Consider the following 19861-nt stretch of genomic DNA (forward strand, 5'->3'; position numbering starts at 1 on the left):
AACTTATCAGTAAAAAAAAAGTATCAAAATTATTACTTTTCAGCAACAATATAAAGTACTTTGTTTTGGTTGTTGAATGTAGCTATACAAAGTTCCGATCAGTTAAAAAAACAGTCACTCCAAAGAATATGAACTATATATCATATACAGTACCATATCAATTGAAATAAAATCTTATAGAAATATAGGCATGATTCACTGGTATAATGTTACCGCATGAATCCAGCCACACAAGGTAAGATAAATCTTTAGACAGCTGGCATATTATATTGGTAAACAACTATAATAATCAGAAGCTTGCAGACCTTTTTATATTTAAGGCACCTGATGAACCACGTCTCCTTTCAAACGGATTGGAACTCTATATGCTGCAGTTTCATGGGCTACTCTCAGCTGTCTTGGGGCCCCATTTATCATTAAATATTTGTGACTTATTCCCTGCAAACACCCATTTTCAAGGGAGGAACCACAAATATTTAGTATGAACTGAGGGAGCACAACAGATATCTCTGCTATCCGATACCTGCTGTGATCCCTCCATTCCCTCTGGCAGCCGCAGCCCCTATAGGTTTCTATGGGGGATGCGATGCTGCCAGATTTACCAACTTCCGTAATGCAAAGCATTGCAGCGATTGGGCACCGCAGCTAAAGCCATCTGGAGATGGCGTTAGCCTGTTGTTCCCTATGAGCTATTTCCCATTATCCGGTCTTGGCCGGTCAGGCAAGAACCGCCCGGTAGCTGGACGGCTTTTTTCTGGCACTCCGTGCCTTTCATAAGCAGCGGCTTTGAGCCGCTTTTTGTGTCAGGTTTTTTTTTTTCTTATTGGGCATGCGCAGCTGCTGCTGCGCATGCCCGGCCGGCAGAAGCCAGTGTGTGTGAAAGTGAAGATTGTTTCCTTCACACTACTGGCGTGCAGGGATAGCACAGCACCGTCCTGCATAGTAGTTTTTTCCGGCTATATCACGGCGCCCGTGCTGTGTGAAAGGAGTCTATCCTTTCCCTGCAGTACTACATTTCACAGCCGGTTAAATACCGGGCGGCTTTTTGCCGCCCGGTCAAAACCGGCATGTGTGAAATAGCTCTATGGAAACACCTTTCTTATCCATTAACTTGTTCAACACAGGTGACAGCCATCACAAATTTTGTGGAAGTCCAGGAGCAGAGCATTTTGTCCCTCCTAGAATGGGTTATGTTGGGAGATGTGTTACCTGGATCTAATTAATGGATTTATTTTGTAACCACTATTTTTTGTCAATAATACCCATTTTCCACCAAAAACCCGAGTCTGACTTGAGTTTTCGGACATCGTTCCAACTCTGGTCAGACCCCGTTTAAACTACACATTTGATCTGGGTTATTCCTGGGTCAGCCCCGTTCATACTGAACCCAGGTCTGCCCTGCTAAACTTGTGAGGTCATGAAAAGTGGGAGGTGACTGCTTCACAGCCACCAATCAGCTCATTTTTAGGCATGATCTGGGTTTGATAACCCGGGTCGTGCCATTTACTGCGCCATTACCCAGGTCCATCCCAGTTTCAACCCTGGTAGCTACCCGGTTTGGATTCCCAGGTTACTTGACTCAGGTTATTTTTCAGGGACATTTTTCCACTGGGCCGCTACCCAGGGAAAACCCAGCAATAACCTGGGTTATTGCAGCAGTGGAAAAGGGGTATTCATAAATGCAGCTCAGGTAGGACTAGGAGATATTGTAGCCAACCTTTCAAAATGATTATGGGTGCCCCCCATATGATATGGCAGCCAAGCCGGGTGTATGTATTATGTATCAGGCAACATAGGGCGTGAGCATCCCGTTCAATGAGGAAATCGGGGTTACTGATGCTTACTCCACCCTGCCCTTCAGGTGACCCGGTATAGCCACGCGTGTACGGTATCCACCCCCACTCCGGGTTCCTTTCCTTCTTACGATGCTTCCTGGCCTGAGGCTCCCCGTGATCACAGTCACACTCTCACCTATTATCCGCTTGTCTAATGAAGCTGGAGCAGAGACATGAATGTGCGTCAGCTGAGAAGGGAGGAGGAGGAGGGGGTATAAGATGTGGGGACGAACCTCTAATGAGGCAGATAGAGGCGGTGAGAATGCAGCAGCACGGGCAGATGGTGAACAACCTGGAGGGGAAGGCTGTGTTCCCCTGCTCCTACGCGGGCTGCCGGGCGGTCTTCAGGAAGCGGCTGCGGCTACAGGAGCATGTGGCTAAGCACGCCGGCCAGGTGACCCCCTCTGCTTTCAATAGTCTGTGTTCAGGAGACGTGTATGTTCGATGTGATGTAGGTGCATGTTTTGTTGCTCCCGTCGTGGGGAGTACTCCGTATCTGTGTGTATACGGACCCGCTTCTAACGGGACAAATGCTTCTCTGTCCGAAGTCTGTCCCGCCGTGTTCTACCTGCTGTCGGGGTTTTTTCGTCGTGTAAGTTCTCCTCATTGTGATGAGAGAACCTATAACGGCAGCAGTTGTGCACGCACAGCCTTATTCTAATATCTGAAAGGTGATAATGTTGTAATTTGACCAATCATCGAAAACTGCGTTAACAAAATGCAAATTAAGGCCAAAAATGTCTTTAATTTTCCCCGCACAAATTTAGTCTTTTTATATTTTGCTGCCGGTTGCATATGACTAGTTTATTGCTATTTTAATTAAAGTGAAGATTTAAGAATATTATGTCCTAAATCCTATTGCTTCTTACTGTCAGGCTAATTAAACAAGTGTCAATTTTATCTGACTACCAGATAAACCAATACTTATCATTTTCTGTGATATTTCCTCTACATGACCTTCTTTTGGCCCAGAAACCTTGGCACTGTGACACACCAGATTGTGGGAAGGCGTTTACTCGCATAACACACCTTCAGAGACACAAGCAAATACACCTGGGTGTGAAGAAATATAGGTGAGTTGCTCCATGTAAGCCCTTGTTGGTGAGTCTAGTATGAGACATGGGGGTCTATGTGCTAAATGTTAGAGATTAAGTACCAACCAGTCTGCTCCTGTCACTTTACAGGCTGTATTTTTAAAATGAGTTAGGAGCTGATTGGTTGGTAACTTGTCTCCATCCACTTTCTCTCCAATGTTTAGTACATGGACCCCATGGTTTCATGTGAGCCAACTGCATTTTCTGTTTCCAGCTGTCAATCTACTGGCTGCAGGGCTGCTTTTGTGAGGATGAAGACTTTAAAATGTCACCAAAAGTACAAACATGGGGAAATTGCCCCGCTAAAGGTGAGTTTAGATGTGCTAGTTGGGACATGTGCGCATAGGTCTGTCTGCTTTAAAGGGGCCTATCCATTAGCAGATGTATTTCTGAGTGATAAAAGATATCCCTTGAAAATTCCGGTGGTTGTGCTGAAGGGTATCTGACATGTACATAACAGATTTTGGAAAACTATGAACAATATCGCATGACATAATTCAGGGAGTGTTTTTTTTTCTCTATAGCTGCTGCTAATATTGTTTGTTGTTTACCGCATATAAACTGCATGATATTGCGAATATCTTACAGCTATATGTGGTAACTGACCAACATGTTGGAGAGATGATGCGATTTATCGGCTGCAGGAGTGCGCATCTGTCATCGTTCAGGGCCTATCCATTAGCAGATATGAATGATTGAATGATATATCGTTCATTTTATCTGCTAATGGATAGGTCCCTTTAGACTGTGCATAGTTAATTTACTATGTGTGAACAGTCTACACCAGTTTAGTAACTGTCCAAATGAATGCCTTTATTGGTTAACAAATTGTGCTCCCCCCTCATTGGTTCACAAATGTGTTTGAAATGGGTTTTGTGCCTTGAAAGCTTTCATTAACTTTTTCCACTGAAGGGAAAGTACACATTGGTGTTTTGGGAAAGTATTACACATGCAACTAGCAAATTGTGATTTGCTATAAAGCTCCATAGTTTGGGGTGTAGAGGTTTACAATAAAAACAGCCACCTAATGCTCACAAAGAAACAAATGTTAACTCCCTTCTATGTCCTCTCCTAGTGCTCTGTATCGGGGTGCTCCCAAACCTTTCAAAAGAAGAGTGCCTTAAAATGCCACATGGCCGAGCATACCGGGGAACCTCAGATTGTGTAAGTACAGACTGCCAAGAAGTGACTGAACAGCACTCTAGCCTCTTTTGGCCTAATTATCAATTTAAAGACCATAATTCTTCCAATTTTAATACTTTATGTATTTTTGGCATATTGACAAAAGTAGAAACTACATGGCAGCTACAAATATTCCCTCCATTTTAAACCTTTACTGCAAAGACATGCCTCAAGTCCAAATGGCCAATGAGGGGCATTACTTTTCTTTATAAAAAAAGGAACAGATGAAATTAAAAAAAAATTATATATATATATATAATTTATTTCAGAAAACCCTGCACTCACCATTGCTAAATCACTCACAATAATATATAAATTATGGGGTTTTGGTTCATGGATTGATCAATGCTTTACGCCTGCAGCCCACATCACAGGACCCCACTTCTCTGCAGGTCCTACACTATCTGCAATACTTATGGAAACCTGGTAGCTACTATCAGTTTAAACTGAAAAAATGTTACCTGGTTTAAAGCTCACCTGCCAACTAATGGCTTTTAAAGGCAAGGCAGTCACCAAACATAGCTTCTAACCTGCTACCAAAAAGGCAGCTGACACAGGTTATTATAAATGAGCTTGCAGAGGGGTGCATGAGAAAGCTATGAACACAAAAGGTTAATTAAAAATTAACCAAATAAAGTCAGAAATCCACTGCACTTGCCACTCCCAGATTTGGGGTGCAGACCTGCGCTCTCCATTTCCAGGAATGGGGTGCAAGTGGCTTGTGACCACATTGCTTAAATAAGTAAAAGCTGAAAACTCACCATTGTTAAATCACTCGCAATAATATAGCTGCTACCAGGTTTCCATAAGTATGATAGATAGTGTAAGACCTGCAGAGAAGTGGGGTCCCGTGATGTGGGCTGCAGGCTTAAATGCATTGATCAATCCATAAACCAAAACCCATTATTTATATATTGAGTGATTTAACAATGGTGAGTGCTGAGTTTTCTCTATTTAAGCAATCTGGTCACAAGCCACTTGCACCCCATTCCTGGGAATGGAGAGTGCAGGTCTGCATCCCAAATCGGAGTGGCGAGTGCAGTGGATTTCTTATAAAAAAAATTATATATTTTCAAAGTCTTGGGCCTGTGTACCAAACTGTCTTATGTAAAAAAAAAAAATAAAAAAAAATTTATGCCGGTAAGCTTTTTGGCATTTAGCACCAGTAGTGTAGTCTTCAGAAGGTGTAAACTACTGTAAGCCTATGGTGGGCTCCAGGTGCATGAAATCTTTCAATCTTTCACCCAGTCAGTTTCGGAAGCTTACTCTGTGCACATGTGCAGTGTCAGCTTCCCCTGGGGAAGTCTCTCACTTCTGTGAAAGATTTCTCCTAAATGCCGGGGACATAACTTGCGGGGACAGCAGCTACCGTAACCACTGTCCTTGCAAATTCCTTGTAGCACATAGCAAGGATATTTTTACTAAAAATGTAAAAATGTCCCTTGCGAGTTAGACACTCAATTGATGCAGTACTGTGATTAGTACGTAGACCCCCCCCCCCCCTTATGTAAAGGGGCAATCCAATTGGCCACAAGTCAGTGCAGCTGTGCTTTATGGTATCCTGAATTTGTTCAAAACTCCTTGCAGCTCCATAGGGCTGCAAGCAAAAATGAGCAAATTTGGTCTGGGAGTGGGCTGCAAGATTCAGTGATTTTGGTGGTGTTTTAACACTGGCAACAGCACCTCATGCCCTTCGTGGCTGATTGGCCCCTGAATCTCTGGTTTGTATGGTGCCAGGCAATTTACCACCCCCTTATCTCTGCACTTTCTGCAGAAATGCTTTGTGCACTATGGGTCTGCTCCCACACTGCAACACTGGCTTCTCCAGCAGTGTCATGATCTATGTATGTCTACTGTATAAAACTGACACATCTCAAACTTTGTAATACAGAAAGAGGGACCTGGGTTATCCTGCCCCATCTATTGGGTATTGGTGCCTTTTAAAAGTGACGTGTGGAATGTTTAAAATGTTATGAAGGCTGTATAAAGCTGTGGTTCTCAACTCCAGTCCTTGAGTACCACCAACAGGTCATGTTTTGTGATGTCTTTAATTTTGCACAGGTGAGTTACTCTAATTTGCTGTGTCAGTAATTATCCCACCTGCTTCCATAGACAGAAATCCTCTACCTGACCTGTTGGAATACTTGAGGGTTCAGGTTTAGAACAATTGTTCTAAAGTTTAGACTTGGACCTCGACCCTCTATGTTGAGGATGAATCTTGAGTATAATACCAAGCTCTCTAATGTATTTTGTTTACTTTAGCTCAACCCAATGTGATTTATCCCCTCCTTTACCTTGCACTTGCTGTTTGAAAAGAAACACAAAGTTAATTTTTTTAAAAACTTTCTTTAGTGCAAAGTGTTGAACCCCACTGGGCAGCTCCAAATTTCCAGTCCTCGCATGCTCAGAATATGGCAGCTTCAGCCATTAATAGAAAGGTTCCATGGGAGTGGGTCATTTTGAGTACAGTGGTGCTTGACTCAAACCTGAGTTGTGACGTGCCACCTCTCTAAAGTAATAGGAACAGAACTACACGGGAGCTCAGATTATGGACATGGCTGCTCAGCCTGACTCCCATGACTATTTATTTTTGTTTGATAAATGTGAAGCTGGTCTTCCTTTGTTCAATTTTTATTTTGAAAAAGCATCTAATAAATGGTACAATCCACAATTGCTGTGTAAAATAGCCTTGCTATATTATATATGCAATAGCACATGAGCATAACTTTTAAATATAAAATAAACTTTAGTCAAAGACACAGTACTTGCACTTCATTTACAGACACCTGCAGAACCGCAATCTGTTCACTTATGCTGCCAGTCCTTAAGCCTAAAGTGATTCCTGAGTCCCAGACCTGCTGGCCAGCCTATAATTGCATACACCTTCCAGCACAGATGGTGTAATGGCTGGCATTACTGCCTCACAGCACTGAGGTTGTGGGTTTGATTCCCACTACGGCCCTACCTGTGTGGAGTTTGTATATTCTCCCTGTGCTTGCGTGGGTTTCCTCGGGTGCTTTGGTTTCCTCCCACACTCCAAAAATATACTGGTAGGTTAGTTGGCTCCCAACAAAATTAACCTGTGTGTGATAGGAAAATTAGATTGTAAGCTCCACTGGGGCAGGGACTGAAGTGAATGGCCAAATACTCTGTAAATCACTGTGGAATGTGTGCTATATAAATAACTGGTAACAAAATAAAATATAGAATGCAGCATGAAATGGTGTCCACAGCTCCATGGTGGCTGCTCTGTTGTGCCACCAGGGTGGGCTGAAGGCAGGAAAATACTATCCACAGGATCCTGAGTATGTGGGCACACCGGGGTTATTGCCCCACTGGCAATCAATCCCACTCTACTGCTGGGAATTGTTAGCCCTTGTTCTAATAGAGAGATATAAAATTCCATTATTCTTTGAAAGGTGACTTACTCTGGACTGTTTGGCATCATTCTTGAGCACTATTCTGCTTGCCTCTTTCCTAATCAAAGGGTGTTTATTTTGAATGTTTAGTCCTAAAGTATTGTGACCCTGGAAAGAGTTGTGCACAATGCTTGACTAGGACTTGATAACTGCCATTTTGGATTTTGCCCCCAATCCCTTTATGTGGCCTTCAGGTGTGATCATGCAGGCTGTGAATGGAAATCTCACACTGGTGGCGGTCTTGCAGCCCACCATCGTCGCCATGCTGGTGAGTCAAAATATTGCTATTTGGTTTTATTAGGTGAGGACTTGTTTAGAAGAATTGGTTTATAGTCTGTTTGTTGCAGGATACCGCTGCCCTTTCCAAGGATGCCAAATTACATCTCCAACCTGGACAGCTTTGCAGAAACATCGCAAAAAGCATCCATGTAAGTATTGCAATTTAAATGGAAAATCAAAATCACTCCATTCTATTTCTTTCAATGCTTATATTGAAATGAGGATTCTACACAGCTTTCTAGCCATATAGCTTCTCATATCTGTTTGGTACAATTGTAACAGTTGCACAACAAAATTCATATTGCGGCTATAAAGTTTAATAGACAACATCCTGTATAGAACTAACAATGATTGTTGTTTCAGATCGAATTAGCTTGATAAGCTTGTATAGATAACTTAAAGTGGAGTTTTTATTGCAGTTTGTCAATTATGACTAAAACAATCTGCAAAATGTTCTTAAGCCAATTTTCAGTTCTCTATTTTGAGAACTAATATTAGTTTCTCCTCCAAATGGTGGGTGGTACTGGAGACCCTTTTGGCAGTAACAGGTACCAGATAATGATCTCACTGATATATTTATTTTACAGTAGGTTGGAGTTCATGGCTTAAATATAACCTGGGCTCATGTTGGTCTTCAGTTGCTAATGTTTCCCACATCCTCCATTCAACTAGTGGCTCTCCAGTGTACAAAGTGTAAGAAGCCGTTCACAAAACGGAGCACTCTGCGGAAACACAAAGCAACCCATATGGAAAGACTTATCGCCTTTGCCTGCCCCCGAGAAGACTGTCGGCAAACCTTTACCACAATCTTCAACCTGACGCACCACATACGTAAGATCCACCTGTGCTTGCAGACCTACCACTGCTACCATGCTGGCTGTAACCGCACCTTTTCAATGAGGGTATGTATAAAAATGCTTGGGCAATATAACCGCTAGAATAGTGGCTTTTGGCTTAAATTTTTTTATTTTTTTTTATTCCCTTTATTTAGGAAAGTCTGATACGACATATTGTTGTCCATGACCCTGAAAAGAAAAAGTTGAAGGTAAGATTGAGAAGCAGATGGCTATTGTGCTTGCAGAAGGCCTTTTATGCTAGGATTACATTCACACTATACTTAGTGAAAGTGCAAAACTATGGAAGATGGCAGTCTAAAGTTGGCTGCACACCTACATTCTTGGGGCAAGCAGTCAGGAAGCCGATGGATGGAAACCTGACCTTCTGCTTCCCGACTGTCTAATCCCGGCAAGGGATTAAATGATGGGTGTCGATATCCCAATTCCTGTCATTTTATCTACGCCGTGTGCCCGACACCCGGCTTACCGATCTAAGGCAAGCTGGGTGCGGACAGCCGCAGGGGGGAGGGTTAGGTTTAGGGTTCCCGGAGGGACTTGGGGTTAGGTTTAGGCTAGGGGAAGGGTGGGTAAGGGTTAGGCACCCACGGGGGGGGGGGGGACTTGGGTTTAGGTGGCAGGGAGGGGGGGGGTTTAGGTTTAGGCACCCCTAAGGGAGGGTTATGGGGTAGAATTGGGTTGGTAAATACTTTTGACGATCGGGATTTCCTCCTCCATGCGGCCGGCAGTAAATTGTATGTATTCTGTTCTTAGTGCTGATCTTGCCATTCCTGACCTGTTCAGATATTGTAAGTGATGTGTACATTCCTACGAGTCTCATCACAAGAAAACTGGTCACATCTGAAGATCTAATATTGTGTTCTTCTAAAATTCATTACACAATGGTCACAGGTCAAACAAATCAGGAAATGCATGCACTTGGAATTCTTTCCAATGCTCCTACAGTAGTGCCACCTTTGGATGTGCCTATTTAAATCTCTTCCTGTGTTTATGTACAGTCCAGCCCATTGTGTGTGTATATAGTCTACACCACTGCCAAATATCTGTAGAATATGTCTAGAGTCTCTATCCTTTCAGCAGATTGTTTAGAGATCAGGATTGCAAGGTAAACTGTAAGGGGTGTACGCATGACTGGATGCTCATCAGGATTTGTAATTCCACTTGAGATTGCAAGTACCATTGCATCTGAAGTATAATTGTGTAGCTGTGTACCCAGCTTCACAATAGGGCAGAGGTTCCCAAACTGAGTCCTCAAGGCACCCTAATGGTCCAAGCTTTAGGGATATCCATGGTTGAGCACAGATGGTTAATTCAAGACTGAGGTACTAATGAAGTCACCTGTGCCCAAGCATGGTTATACTTAAAACCTGGACCATTGTGGTGCCTTGAGGACAGTTTAGGAACCTCTGCACTAGGGGATAATTTTTAGTAGAAAATGGATCTCATGTAAACTGCTTATCGGATTGCCGCTGCAGTATTTAATTTAACCAGCATTAAATACTATGCCCACTTAGGGACTGATGTAGAGTTGAACCACAAGTACCTTTTGTGAAGCATATCTTGTATGTTCTAGCATTGCACATGCTCCAGAACAAAGTGAATGCAACTATGGGCAATGCAAAGTCATGTACTATTAATCTCCATTTGCAACTGGAGGGTAGGTTCTCCTGTATTTAATTGGTGAGAGATTGTTGGAATTGCATATGCCTGTGCTTGGTGTGCTTTTCCACCTGGTACAGCTGGTGCCATTGCATTGGTGATGGCTTTATAGTTAAGGATGGGTGTAGTCTCCAAGCAGAGGTGTATTCCATTCTTTAGTCCAGTGTAAGAAATACAGCAGATTTTCACTCTACTCTGCATTGGTCCCTTTGGTATCATGATGAATAGTGATATGGGAGCATGTCTGTTGCATTGACTACAAATGTGACCTAGATTGCCATGAAGTCTCTGTGCTGGACTGCTTATAAATCTAGTAAATGGATAAACTTTTGAGTTCCTTGATTAGTTATTGTTGCATGATCAGTATCCCATACAGCTTGTCACATTTACTGTCCCTTACAATCTTTTTCCCACTTTAATTTTGTCCATCACTTACAATATGCATTCCTTATCCACAGCTTAAATTTAATCTGAGACCTGCTAAGAAATATCTGAGAAGAGCCCACCGTCCACAACCCTCCTTGGAGCAGGACCTTAGTCGGCTTTTCAATCAGAAACTTGTATTCCGATACAAGGCACAGTTGGAGAGCAACCTTTCCAGCCTCTTCAATGAAAGAAAGTTCCGCACACCTGCTCTGCCAGAGGTAAACCTAAGTGGTCTCTTCCAGCAACCTCCTCTGGGTGCCAGGGCAGAGAAAACTGCCTGAATCTGGTCAAAGGAAGCCAGACATCTCTTTACCTATGCTGTAGACTGACAAGTTGCCACACTTTTGTTCTTTGGAGGCCTGTAATGGATTTTTACAGCCTGCTATTAAGACATGGAAGTAAATGCAGCCCAGCTAATATATTGTGAACAGTGTTCATACAGAATTATTTCTAATTTGGTTAAACTTAAGTGAATTTATTTAAAATGTCAGTTCTGGGCAGTAATGATTTAGAAAATGTTTGAAGCAAAAATGCTGCTGTTTCATTTCAAACGGTATAGCTTGGAAATGTGCTTATGGGACAATAAATTTAATTTATTCTATGGTATGTATGAGTACTTGTGAAATTCCACTAGGTGGCGCTCCTGTCTGTCTTGTTCAGAAGGCGTGTTTAAATGTATTGAATGCTAGTATTAAACAATATTAATGTGTATTGTGACTTTGGGTTAATCCTCCACTTGCATTCTAAAATCTTGTTCTCATGGTAAAAGCTAAAGTTTATTTTCTTTCCTACTACCAATATCTCCACTATCCCATAGCTTTATTTCTGATATATCCTGCAACTTGCATGGATGAAATAACCTATCCTTGTGCTAATGTTTGTAAATAAATCTAAGGAGTGACTAAAGAAGTACAGTGTCTGTTTTTTGCTCTGGGCTTAATGTCTGTTTATAGAAAAGCACCAGTGATGGAACACAATTTTATTTGAAACTTCATTAGTTGAAGTCTGGGTCTTTTTAGTTTCCGCATTATACTGATCATTGTATGATTCGCACTGCCCAATAAGCCTGGTCTATTCACAACCTAACAATCCCAAACTTTGTTTTAAATAGACATCGGGAGCACAAAGCTCTAGTCAGGGCGTGTCTTAAAAGTTGCATTAACCTTCTAAATCCCTGCACCAGATTTAACTTAAGTGTGGGGCTCTGTTACCACCACCCCCTACATCTGTTTGTTTTTTGTTTTTTTTCCTGTACACTGGAGGGAGGAACCCTGCTCTGATCCGGTTATCCACAACTGAAAATGTGCTGACTGTACAGCATTTCTAGATTACCAGCAATGCCTAAAGGATTACATATGGTATAAATGGATTGGTGATTTCTAAGCTGGCTGCCATGCTTTATAGGTTGAAGACATGATCAATCTTGTGGTCTTTATGTTGAACCTTTTTTTTTAATAAGTGACCTGGAGATGTAGTAATCCTTAAAGAGTATATACCAATGGGTTCCTAACTGTCATTTTACAGACTGTTTGAAAAATGGTTAGGCGTTGATTTGTTGGTACTTTATCACACTCCACTGTATCCCTCTCCTAGGGGCCTATTCATTATACCTAAAATACTGATGGAGGTAATTGGGTTTAGAACTCGCATGGAGTTGTACCTAATTACAGGAGGAATTCATCATTCCTCCTCTCCACAAGTATCTATTCCGAAAAGCTGTCATTTTTGCGATGACAGCTTTTCGGGAAATAGGGAAAAGTATACTAATGTATGGGGAGTGTGGAAATCAACACAGGGGGGCTTAGCAAGGAGATATCAGTGATATCTGCTGTGCCAAGTATGTTCATGAATACCAAAATAACCTTATTTAAGGAAAATGTTATTTTAGTGTTGATGAATAGGCCTCCTAGTCTTGGTACATTTGCCCCTTATACTGTGTGCATGTTTAAAACAAATGTTCTGCAAATTATGATAAATGCAAATTATTGTAAAGGCTGAGGAACTCCTCTGTATAGCAGGGAAATTAGTCTGGTACTGTGAACAGTACTCTAAATGGTACAATGCAGCTTTTAAAGCACCATCCACTCTTTAATGAGGAAAAATAAAACACTTTTGTCAACAAAACTGCTAACAAACATACTTTATGTATTCAGTCAAAGTAGGTAAAAGATGCAAGTGAGGCACGGTTTCGCTGTTGGCAGTATACACAAAAATGAACCTTCTGTACATAGGCGTCTTTATAATGGGTGCAAGGTGTGCGGTGCACACTGTCTCCTGGGTCCAAGGGACCCACACTGCACACCTATAGGTAATATACTTGCGCCTCTGCAGTTTCTGATGTGCTGCTCCACATCGCTGGCACGGTGCTGCAGAGCAGCAAAAACTCACTGGGAAAATGTCAGCAGGCATTTTCTTGGTGGTCTGCATAGAAAAGATGCCCCAGGTATATAGGTGCAGGTGCCATTTTACCAGAGACCTGCACAATAGATTCTGGCATAAAGCCAGAATCTACAGCTCTCCAGTGCGCTGACAGAGGGGCCCAAATGGAGGCTGCACACAGGCCCCCTTCCTCTCTTAAGCAGGAATATTTTATGTAATTAGGAATAAGTTGGCTTTTGCGTTATGCAGAAATGTTTATAAATCATGTATTGGCCTGCATTGTTTGTACTGTTAACTGTACAAACAATGAACAACTAGAGAAACTCTTGTGTGCTCGTTTGCTTATGTGCATTGTAAGGCAGTGTGGAACCCTTGTGGCACCATATAAAGTATGATAATATTAAACTGTTGCATAGTTAGTATGGAAGGATAAGTTAAATGCATTCCAGTATGAGTGATGGGCCCAATAAAATGCTCAACAGGATCTGTGAGAATGTATTTTAGTATCAGTCCCATCTCCTACCTTGTACAAATAAGGTGATTTGGGCAAGGGGTTGTAACTCATAGTATGAGCTAGTCTATAGGTGTTTTTGAATCTGTTTTAATTTCTCATTGTAGTATAGTTACATACCATACCCACATTTCAAAGCATTTAGGGGCATAGGTATCAAAGCTTGATGGGAGATAAAATTGTGAAATGTAGATCACCAACCAATCGGCTCCAAACTATCATTTCTTAAATGCAGCCTGCAAAATGTAAGTTAGAAGCTGATTGGTGTGATATATCGCACATCAAGCTTTGATACATATGCCCCTTAGTATGTCTGTCTAGCATGGTCTCCAACAAGCACCTGAAATTTTATTTGGTGTTAAACTAGCTGAAGTACTTGAGTTTAAATCTTCAGGATACTAAGTTTTTTTTTTTTGTGATATCGTCCAAAGCCTTCCAGTGAAAGGCCCAGACAGGCTCCGCCCTGAGGTCTGAAAAGGACCCAACCACTCCATTAGGCATCCCAGACCAATTGCCACCCCTCTGAAGCTTTCATCCAAATCCATCCAGTGGAAGGCTCAGAACAGGCTCCCTGGGTCAAAGGTCTGCCCAGTGTTCATAAACTGAGACCCTAAAACCTGGTCAGGATCCAATTGGACCACCTCACGTTGGTTTCATCCCAGTCTGTACAGGGATGTTTGAAAGCATAACAGCACAAACAAGGAGCCTCATGTTTGCTCCACACCTACAGGTTGGCTTTCCTGGCTGCTGGGCTAATTTTCTCTTCTAGTGTTATTCTGTACCTGTGGAAGAATCGTCCATTGAGGCATGTGTTCCCATCACATATCTTATAAAGTTGAGTGCAGAACTCCTGATTTTAGGCTAATATCAGACAATGGTTTGACACAAAGATCTGCTTAGTGGTATTACATTTGGAGTGGTTGTGGGAGCTATACAAGCTGTTACATATCACTTCCACAGCCATACTAAATATAAGGAAAACTTCTGTATACAAGCTTGCTGGTAGGAGCTGACAGCAGTCTAGGGGGTATATGTACAAAGAAATGGCTTTAACACTTAGTGGCACCTATATGAAATGCAAAGTCCCATGGGCGTGCTCTTAATATTTGTGCTGGTTTAAATCTTGAGGTTAAACTAAGGTGCTGATATGTAACTTATAAACACATGGAGGAATATTTCAATTTAATTACATTTGCTTTGTCATATTCACTGATTTTGTATTTGTAACCCAATCCATTCACCCTATTATCTTCTAAACTCATTTCTGCCTCACTTTCCCCTTACTACTATTGAACATACCACCTTGACTTACCTTGTCCCCCTATTGCACATTTGATCTTGTGTCAGGTGAGTCAGTTCTCTTGAGTGGACACTTGATAGTGCTTGTTTCCTTTAGCAGTCATGAGCCCTAGAGCAGTGGTTTTTCAAACCCGGTCCTGGTGAAACCCTAGATCTAGCTGGATCACAGGTGTGTTAATTGTCTAACATTATAGATCTACAGGTGATACCAATTATTTCTGAGGATACCTTGAAAGCACTCACCATAATTACACCTCAGCTAAGCCTGGGTTATTGCTAGGTGTGAAAGGTGCAAGGGTTGGATTCCCAGGTTGAGTGACCATCCAACCCAGATAACATGCAGGGTTTAACACTGGAACAAAACCCTGAATACCTGCAGTGTAAATGGGTAACCTGGGTTCTGTTTACATCATGGGGACTTCTGGGTTTTTCAGTGCTTGGAGATGTCATACAAACCTGGGGGGGGCACCATTTTGTAAGCAAAACTATGATTAATTTTTCACACCCCCTGGGACTTTCCTGTCAAGAGTTTAGATAATGTTTTATTAAAATGTTCTGCCAAAGGTGGTGTATGATGATTAAACACTATAGAAAAAGGAATGCACTTTACCTATATTAATGATCCTGTAAACATGAGCTGCTGGTTGATCCAGTACATAAGGGTCTATTTGTGCGGTCTTGTATGAGGGTAGGTGATATGCTCAGCATGTAATGTTAGAAATGTGTGTACAGCTGGTGTTTAGCAGAGTTAAATGTACACACCCATAGATTGCAAGATGATCCGAAAACCAGCCGCGTGTAACTTATCTAGGCAGTGTGGTTTATTATGCAAGTGGTAGTACAGCCGTCCTCGCTGTTACATTGGTAGAGTAGAAGCCTGAAGCGGAGCAGGGTTTTGGCAGGTCACTAGCCAGTGACTGTCTCAGGCATGCTGTAGCTGTGAAGATGCTGGAACAGCTTTCAATGCGGGTGGAAGGTTGCAGGTCTCTGGAAGTAAGAGGGAGATGTCCATCTCCCACTATACAATTCAGTGGCGTCACACTGGGTGTGGGGGCCGCACCCGGGTGTCAACTGCTGAGGGGTGACACCGGACAGGAGCTGGTTACTGCACTGCAGTTTTAATGGCAGCACTCTGCTCCTGACACTGTGGTCGCTGGCACTGCACACAGGGCAGTCCGCACCCCCTGGGCCCCACCAGTAAAAGCACGGGAGTCTGGACTACGGGGGGTGGGCCGCGAGGCCATGCCCCCTGTCTGAGGCAACACCCCCTTTTTGACGGCTCACTTCTATGCCGCGAGCACAGCATCCCTCCCTGCTCCAGGTGACACTGCGGGGATTGATGCCACTGATGTAACTCATACACAGTATACCTAGAAATCTGCAAGCAGCCTGTGAACCTTCATCTATAAAAATTATTTTGTTTTTTCTCCTTGTGTTACTATAAAATTATTATTATTGTAGCGCACACATATTCTGCAGCGCTTTACAGAGAATATTTTAATCATTCACATCGGTCCATGCGTTTACAATCTATATTCCTTACCACATGCTCACAATACAGACAAGCTAGTGTTAATATTTTATTCTTTCCTTTTTTTTTTTTTTTTTTTTTTGTTGGGAGCCAATTAACCTACCAGTTTATTTTTGGAGTGTGAAAGGAAACCAGTGCACAGGGAGAATATACAAACTCCACACAGTTAAGACTGTAGTAAGAATCAAACCCACTGTGAGGCAGTAATGCTAACCATGACACATCTGTGCAGCTTGCCAAAAGATTTCCTTTGAACAAGCTAATACTTCTGAGTGCTATTTACATAACAGCCCTTTGAATTAATAAATTGCACACTATTTAATTGGAGCATGACCCATGCATAGCAGAAAGCCTCCACAGTACAGCTGTGATTCGAGGTGTGATTGACTCAGCACTTTGCCATGTCTTTCTATGAACTCCCAGTGCTTTGTGCTTTGATATAAAGCAATCGTATAACTGGAATTTTGGAAGCAGTCCCTCAGTACTGGATAGGTTGTTCTCAGCCATAAAGGAGGCCAAACAAGTTGTCTTTGATGGATGTTCTGTGTCAGCACAAACCCATGGTAGCCAGCAGTGGTGGCTCCAGCGCAGTCCAAAAAGGGGAGCCACACCATCTGATATTTCAAACGCTGCCAAACATAGGGGTCTATTTACTAAGCCTTAGATGGAGATAAAGTCGACGGTGATAAGGTGCAAGCCAACCAGCTCCTAACTGTCATTTTTCTAACAGCCTGGGACATGGCAGTTAGGATCTGATTGGTTGGTGCCGTTGGTACGTTGACTTTATCTCCATCCAAGGCTTAGTAAATTGACCCCATAGATGGCTGGGACTCATTAGCAGCTGGTGTGGTTCCCCTATTTGAATTTTGGACTGCGCTGCAGCCCCACCCCTGGAGCCGCCACTGGTAGCCAGTGTTTAGTGTACTGACTAAAATGGTATGATACATAGCATAGCACAGATAGCTATATTTTCATAGGGACTCAATTAGAAATTGGAGATTTGTATATTGTCACTAGAGAAATTTAAAATATCTCTTTTTTTTTTTAACAAGATAAAGTTATACTACATCCAAGTGGTGGCGTAGCCAGCCTTTGGCATGAAATGGAGCATACATGGAAAATTAGACTTGTACACCTTATAAGGCCCATCAGATCCTCCACATGCCTCACATCTGTATTTCCTGTTTTGTTCTCCTCACCCATATGTTCAATATTGTGTCCCCTTGATCTGTATTGTGCTCCCCCCTCCTTGCTGGTATATCCTGTATTATGCTCTCCACTCCTCACCTGTTTGATCTCCAAAAAATATACTGGTAGGTTAATTGGCTTCTGTGACCATTGCCATGGTTTACGGCAATTCCTCAAAGCCACGTGTCATGACTGTATGTATTTTGGGTGCCCTGGGTAAAGTGTGCTCATGGTACTATGAGCAGCAACCTGACCGTGAGAGTGATGTGTATTATGATAGTTCCCCTAAAATATATATTTCAGGAATGTCTGCTTGGTATGAATTGGTACTGTATGTCAAAACTGGGTTGAGTCCACTACTCAGAACCAAGTGGCCTGGTGCTATCTAGTCTTTGAAGACAAAAGCTTCATGGAAGTAGTGTTTGCTCTTCACCCTAGGTGTACATTGTGCAAGTCCAGTCCACAGACACACAGGCTGTTAGAGTGTAATTTCTCAACCTTAGCTAATCAGTCTTCCTACAATAAAATGCCTTTTGAAGTCATAGAGATATATGACACGTAGGTTCTTGTAGCCGAGCTAATTTACATCTACACAGACCCTGGGAGAACAAAGGACAGTCCTTTTGAGCCTGGAAAGGGTGAGAGAGGAGTCGTGGGACTATAAGGCCCAGCAGCCCACACTGCTGGGTTTTCACTCTACAAGGGAGTAGCTATGTGCTAGAAGTGCTTCCCATCTTCTGTATCTGGTGCTCTCCCTCCACACAGATCTAAAACCTCAGAGTAAGATAACTTAAAATTCTGATGTTTTATCCTTTTCTTTTATTTGAAATCAACCTGTGCATTTATATCTGTTTGTCTTGTTTATTGACCTGTTTTTCCTTGTAATTTAACCCTGGAGATATCTTCTCAATAAATCCTAAATATTTATCAGCGTGTCTCTGTGCTCTATGAATTCACGGGCTCAAGAGGCCCATGCTACATTTGTGTAATTATTCGTGGATTATTAAGTAAGATTTAAGTGTCTGGTGATCGCAAGAGCGCTATTCTAATACTCTTCATGGTGGTAGCTCGAGTAAAACCCACGTCACAACTGCCCAGCTGTGTCAGGTTGGCCTATCTGAGCGCAGGCTGGGGCGCGGTGTTGTGACAGTTCCCAACAAAAAAACCTTAATATGTCACTATTGACTTTACCCTACCCAATGGAAATGGGATAACAATTTTAAACATAATTCTATTAAAAGTGAAGTTTTACTTAATGTGGCTCTTGTGTGCCTAATATATACAACCACTCTCTCTTCTTCTACATTTCAAGTTTAACCCTGGTTGTTAGGGCTGCACCCCCGTCTGTGAGAATACCTGATATCACGCTATCTTACGGGGTCATTTAGTAATCAATAACTATCTACTATTAATTTGTGTGCAGATATTTGTTGTTCTCATAATTTTCTTGAAGTCCAACTCTGGCAGCCTTCTAATTGCTAAGAGACTGCCGGGTACCAGCCCCAGGAGTGCACACTGCATCCTTATCCTGGTACATCATAGACTGCACTGCAGCAGCAGATGGAACATGTTTGTGCCTGCCCTAGGCGACTCTCTCTTTCTCTCTCTCTCTCTCTCTCATATATATATATATATATCTCTATCTCCTATATCCTATATCATATATATATATAGAAGAAAAACAGCGGCACTCACGGGACTTGAAAATAAAGAGACTCGTAACACAGCAGTGTATTTTGTTCGATGTTTCAGTCGGTGAAGACTTTTATCGAGAACATACAGCAAGTAAAGTGTACATACCTTTATAGGAAAGGAAAAAAGGTGCGCTATAATTCAAATACTGTCCAGTATAGGGACCAGCTGCTGACACCTAAGGGGTCTTGCACAAACCCTCACAAAAAAACGTAAATTGTAAAGTAGGTGTCTGCGCTAGTTCACATATGAAATTACACAAGACTGTATAGTATTAATATAAAAATGTATTAGACATATATAGGAAATGCAGTTCGAACTTTTAAAACATAAACATTAATTAATCATTGATACACAATATAAATGTGCCTCCAAACATTACATCCTGTGGCAAATTACCTGACACAATGTAGCTAATATTGGACTAAAAACACAATGTGCCTCAATAGAGTGTTAGAGACTGGTATAAAACTTCAGTCCCCTCTGTGTAGCCTGAATAATGTTATTCACATA

General features: G+C 42.1%; 1 protein-coding gene across 1 annotated transcript; it reads left to right on the forward strand.

Moving 5' to 3' along the window:
* Positions 1-2058: 2058 nt before the first annotated feature.
* Positions 2059-11657, forward strand: LOC148521744 (P43 5S RNA-binding protein-like). The gene is made up of 9 exons (XM_088474611.1): positions 2059-2229; positions 2808-2908; positions 3144-3237; positions 4005-4093; positions 7725-7798; positions 7878-7958; positions 8482-8711; positions 8801-8854; positions 10781-11657. Exons 1-9 carry the CDS (start codon positions 2074-2076, stop codon positions 11027-11029), a joined length of 1128 nt encoding a protein of 375 aa, XP_088330737.1. The 5' UTR covers positions 2059-2073; the 3' UTR covers positions 11030-11657.
* The last annotated feature ends 8204 nt before the right edge of the window (positions 11658-19861 follow it).

The sequence above is a fragment of the Taudactylus pleione genome, unplaced genomic scaffold (assembly GCF_031769625.1).
Source record: "Taudactylus pleione unplaced genomic scaffold, aTauple2 ptg000155l, whole genome shotgun sequence".
Taxonomy (NCBI): domain Eukaryota; kingdom Metazoa; phylum Chordata; class Amphibia; order Anura; family Myobatrachidae; genus Taudactylus; species Taudactylus pleione.